The sequence below is a fragment of the Penaeus vannamei genome, chromosome 26 (genome assembly GCF_042767895.1).
Source record: "Penaeus vannamei isolate JL-2024 chromosome 26, ASM4276789v1, whole genome shotgun sequence".
In the NCBI taxonomy this organism is placed as follows: domain Eukaryota; kingdom Metazoa; phylum Arthropoda; class Malacostraca; order Decapoda; family Penaeidae; genus Penaeus; species Penaeus vannamei.
In genome coordinates this window covers 22,338,147-22,343,146 of record NC_091574.1, presented here as the reverse complement: position 1 = coordinate 22,343,146, position 5,000 = coordinate 22,338,147, and the positions used below count along the sequence as shown (strand labels likewise).

At 34.7% G+C, this 5,000-nt stretch overlaps 1 protein-coding gene across 2 annotated transcripts in view; it reads right to left on the bottom strand.

Annotated features, from left to right (window-relative positions):
• ras (Inosine-5'-monophosphate dehydrogenase ras) overlaps window positions 1-5,000 on the bottom strand; it is a 24,106-nt gene that overhangs the window by 17,811 nt on the left and 1,295 nt on the right. For both annotated transcript variants that reach the window (XM_027373143.2, XM_027373144.2), the window contains exons 2-10: window positions 4,177-4,225; window positions 3,799-3,900; window positions 3,449-3,577; window positions 2,633-2,870; window positions 2,040-2,239; window positions 1,741-1,831; window positions 1,167-1,303; window positions 865-967; window positions 260-416 (exon numbers count right to left, since the gene is read on the bottom strand). In XM_027373143.2, coding sequence (XP_027228944.1) covers window positions 260-416; window positions 865-967; window positions 1,167-1,303; window positions 1,741-1,831; window positions 2,040-2,239; window positions 2,633-2,870; window positions 3,449-3,577; window positions 3,799-3,900; window positions 4,177-4,225 — 1,206 coding nt within the window. The remainder of the gene's footprint in view (window positions 1-259; window positions 417-864; window positions 968-1,166; window positions 1,304-1,740; window positions 1,832-2,039; window positions 2,240-2,632; window positions 2,871-3,448; window positions 3,578-3,798; window positions 3,901-4,176; window positions 4,226-5,000) is intronic.

Sequence of the window (5,000 nt, the reverse complement as noted above, 5' to 3'; positions counted from 1 at the left end):
ATGGAAAAGGAAGAGATGGGACAAGAAACATAAAAAGTGAAACAGGAACAGGAGGAGGCAGAAGAGAAATATGGAAAACAAGGAATAGGATGACATGGAAAAGACGTAAGTGTGAACCAAGATCAGCTTAGTGAACATGAATAATGACATACAGATGTCAGTGATACAAGGAATGGTTATACATAATTTGAAGAACTTTAAAAGAAAACATCAATTACAATTATACTACCATAAAAAAGACCAAAGCTAAAGTACTCACCCATGGAAATATCTATCAGCAGCTGCACCCTGGGTATCTTTACGGTCCATGGCTTCTAGAGAGCCCATACCCCGGTACTTCTTAAGCCTCACACCATTGCTGAAGAAATATTCTCCCGGTGCTTCTGAAGTTCCGGCCAGCATAGAACCCATCATTACTGTTAGGGGTATAAATGTGTTAATAAAGGAGTTTGTCACAGACTATAGGGAAATCTGACTGAACCATCTACAGTGATTCATCTTTATACACTAATATTGGATTACTGTAAAAACAAAAAAAATATATATATATATATATTTGTTTCTCTCTTTATAGCAAATCCTGTATATAGTCAACCCCTCAATAACAAGGGGATTCAAAGGATCTTTCATTATAATGAAATCCATTTTCTATCTATAACATCAGAACTTCAAATGTTTTTTCATTGCTTTCATTTTGTTTCTCCCATTATCCTATGACTAATTTGAAATTCATTGCAGATGAATCAGTTAAGATTCCCCATGTCATTAAACAAAAGATATCTTATGAAAGCCTATATATCTATTATTCAATCTTATCTACCATAAAAAAAACACTTTCTCTATCAACAATTCCTCCTAATATACCTGTAGATGCACCCAATGCAAGGGCTTTGATGATGTGACCTACAGATGCAATGCCACCATCAGCCATCACAGGTACACCAAAGCGCCGAGCATACTCAGCCACCTGGAGAAGGAAGGAGAAAGTGAAGAAATATAGAAGTCACAAAGTTAGTAACAAAGAAGACAAGGAAGAAAAAAAGCAAATAATTGAGAGAAAAAAAGTGCACATTTCTTTGCATATATCCATAACATACATTACAGATTTCACAATTGAATCCTCTGAAAAGTACACTGCAGTATGCATCAGTAAAGCAACCCCTCACCTTGTATACAGCTGTAGCCTGAGGACGACCAACAGCCATAACTTCTTGTGTGATGCAGATGGAACCCGATCCCATACCTACTCGTAAGCCATCCACACCCGCATCTATCAAGTTCTTTGCCTGTGCTGCTGTCACAACTGTAAAAAAAATTAGCATGTTACACAAATGGCAGTTTATGAATGTCAACATATACATATACATATGTGTTTATGTCTGAATGCATGTGCGTGTGCAAGCCTGAGTGTGAATCAGAGTATGAGAATGTATGTGTAAACATACATCTACATGTACATGTCTATTTATGTGTATTTGTACACATAAATGTGTATATAAAACACTTGAGTTAATTGTACAATTACATTTACATTACATGTAATTGTAATCATAGATGTATAGATATGTTTACATTTAATTCACAAAAATCATAATTCTGAACTGAAAAAGTTAGATTTTAGGCCAAAGTATTAGTTGATAGAAATTATTCTTTGTGCAAGGTGTCACATAACCTGCTTTAGTGTCCTTCAAGGATTACCAGAAACTATGCTTGTAGTATCAACTCTCAACTTATACTTACCATTGCCACCCACAATCTGGAGCTCTGGATAAGTATTTTTGATGTAGCGGATTAGGTTGATTTGGTATATGGAGTTTCCTTGTGAAGAATCCTGTCAAAAAGTCCATAAATAAATACAAGGGGATAACTCATTGTTTCGTACACTGATGCACATTTCCAATCACTAATTGGATTTTTCACACTTTCTATTTCTCTTTTCTATTCACATATCTCACTATTATTATTTTTTCTTCTTTTTCTTCTTTTAACATTACTCATAATATAAACAAAAATGGAAGACTGTTGGCATCTGCACTTACCAAAACCACCACATCAACACCAGCATTGACAAGGAGTTCAAGGCGATGCTTGTCCGTTTCCCGTGTTCCAATGGCTGCTCCCACCAACAGCTGATTGTTAGCGTCATATGAAGCATTTGGGAAGTTGCGAGATTTCTTGAGATCAGTACGTGCTATCAAAGCTACAAGCTCACCATGTTCATTTGTAATTGGTAGTTTACCTAGAAAGAGGACAAACAAATGAAGAGAACAGCATAAAGTACATATTCTTTGGAAGTAAACCCAATTTATTTACAAATCCTGCAAACTATGAATCAAATCTTAAAATCAGTAAAAAAAAACTGGGCTTCTAAATCTACAAAAATCTTTTACAATATCATGTACTGATTCCATACATACACACTTTTCAAACAAGTACCAATGGAAGATAAAGCAGGGTTTCTCAAAACTGCAACACAAAGAATAAGTCCAACATAGAGGTATTTGAAACCAGATTATAGGAGGTGCTTCTGTCAACAATTACCAACATATTAGTTTTACACAGTACCTAGCCATGTAGAACATGGCTTTTACAACATAAAATCCAACCTTAACTAAAACCATAATATAATCACCTTTTTTAGATCTCTGTAATATCTCGTTAGCCTTATCAAGGCTGACACCAGCTGGGGCTGTTACCAGGTCATCAAACGGAGTCATGATCTCCGAGAGCAACTTATCTGAGTTAGGTTCCAAAAAATCAATATCTCGTGATGTAACAATGCCAAGGAGTCGTGTGCCCATCTTTCCATCTTCTGTGATTGGAATTCCACCAAAGCCATGACTTTTCTTTACATCAAAAACATCAGATACCTGAAAGAAGAAAATAAAAAGTAAATCATGGATCTAAAACAATAAAAATACTGTTCAGCTACATAAAACTTTGTTTTCCCTAGCACACATACAAAACCTTTTATTTTGGTTGCAAGAGTAGGTTTATGTTATGCAAAGCCGTTACATTTTCAAGAGAGCCAGTTTTATTCCCATAAAAGTTATCATTCCTCAATTTCTAACAATGACAATCATGCACAAACAAAATTCACTAGCACTGTACAGACTGTACAGTTAACTCCTAAACCTTGGAAGTGAATCTAAAGCTAAGAATGACCAATAGGCACAGGATATATCCTAATCCCCTTGCATAAGAATAAAGATGTATAATCATGTACAGTGTATGTATAACTGCAAGACAGTCAACATTTACGTATACATGCTGGTAGTCTATATACCTATAGCTACAGGCAATACACTGGCTAGTTAGGTAAACCCATCACCACTTCAGTCCCTTCCTTTAAGTACCATTTTTCAGACACAAAGACAATTATTGGGTCAATATGGTTTTCTTCACTAAATATCATCATGGTCTAATTATGCAAAATTTAGATACTAACTCTGTGGTGTGGAGTGAGGCAAACAGGGTCACGAATGAAGCCGTGCTTGTACTTCTTGACTTTCATGACCTCCTGTGCTTGTGTCTCTGGTGAACAATTGTGGTGAATGATGCCGATGCCACCACAAAGCTGTAGGATAGTCAATGATTAAGATCTCAGTTCTTAAATGTTCAGAAGTATTAATCCATTTTTAAGATGTGCTCAAGAGTAAATAACAGAATATTCTCATTAGCAAGGTGAAGGAACCACCTAATATTCTTTTTCTACTGTTACTCATACACTAAAAGGATTTACCACACCATAATGATACCCTAGATAATATTCAACATATTGTAAAATACAATACATACTGCCATCGCAACAGCCATCTCGGATTCTGTTACAGTGTCCATTGGGGAAGATACTAGAGGAGCTTTCAAACTGATCTTTTTTGTGAGAGCTGAGGTCAAGTCCTGCAAAAAAGAAAATGAATCCATAAAAACAGGCCAGTTCCATGTTCCCATCATATCTCCTCTGCCTAAACAATAGATAAATTTCAAAAAGTTGTTCATTTTATAGATTTGAAAAATATGATAGAACAAGCAATAAAAGTAAATTGTGACAATAAATGGTGAAAAAAATTGGCACATAGCAATTGAATCAGACAAATTCTACAGACAGTAAAGGCATTATAAAATATCAAAGCAATATTGTGCATTGTCAGTTTCTCTCATTCCATGATAACATACCACTTCCTCAGCTGTGAAATCAATGAAGCCAGGGAGAATGATGAAGTCACTGGAAAGAAAATAAAATATGCTTAACTAGTTCCATCAAAAAGAAAAGAAAAAATGATTACATCTATTACACAAAATAGAAATATGTGTATATTTCACCAAGAAAAATCAATACATGGAGAGAAAAATCTTGTACCTACAAAATAAATATAAAACTGAAAGAAGCTGAACAAACCTATTAATATGAACATCGTGATGCCAAAAGGAATTTCATTTCTTTTAGTCACTTCTAATTCATTCATTTATTTGTATCTGCACCTGCACAGCAATTCCTAAAGTAAAACACTGTGCCAAATTAAAACCCTAGTCACTACTGAATGAATAACCTCTAAATAATGAAATTCCAGTGTAACACATGCATCCAAAAATAAGTGGGATGCATAAACACCCAGCCTTTATTGAAGTTTGAAATCTTATCTTACACTTAACAACTTTTACCCTTGTTGTCATTACAATGCTACACACTTACCCACACAAAATATGAAAAAAAAGGTATTCCACTAATACAGCTTCACAGACTGTTGTGCTGTGTGGCTCTCCTTGAAATGTTCATCTTTATAAGCATGGTGTTAAATTTCAGAAGCAAGCATCTTTAATTAAACCTATCCTACAATTCAAGGGTTTCTATTACACTTATATATATACTCTGTATAAAAATCATTAATTTACATATTCATTTACATGTAATGTGATAGCCAAGCTGCCACAGAACCTGACTAGATATTCATTGTTTTAAAGTGCAAAAAGATCCTGCTTAAAATTCAAGATTGAAATAC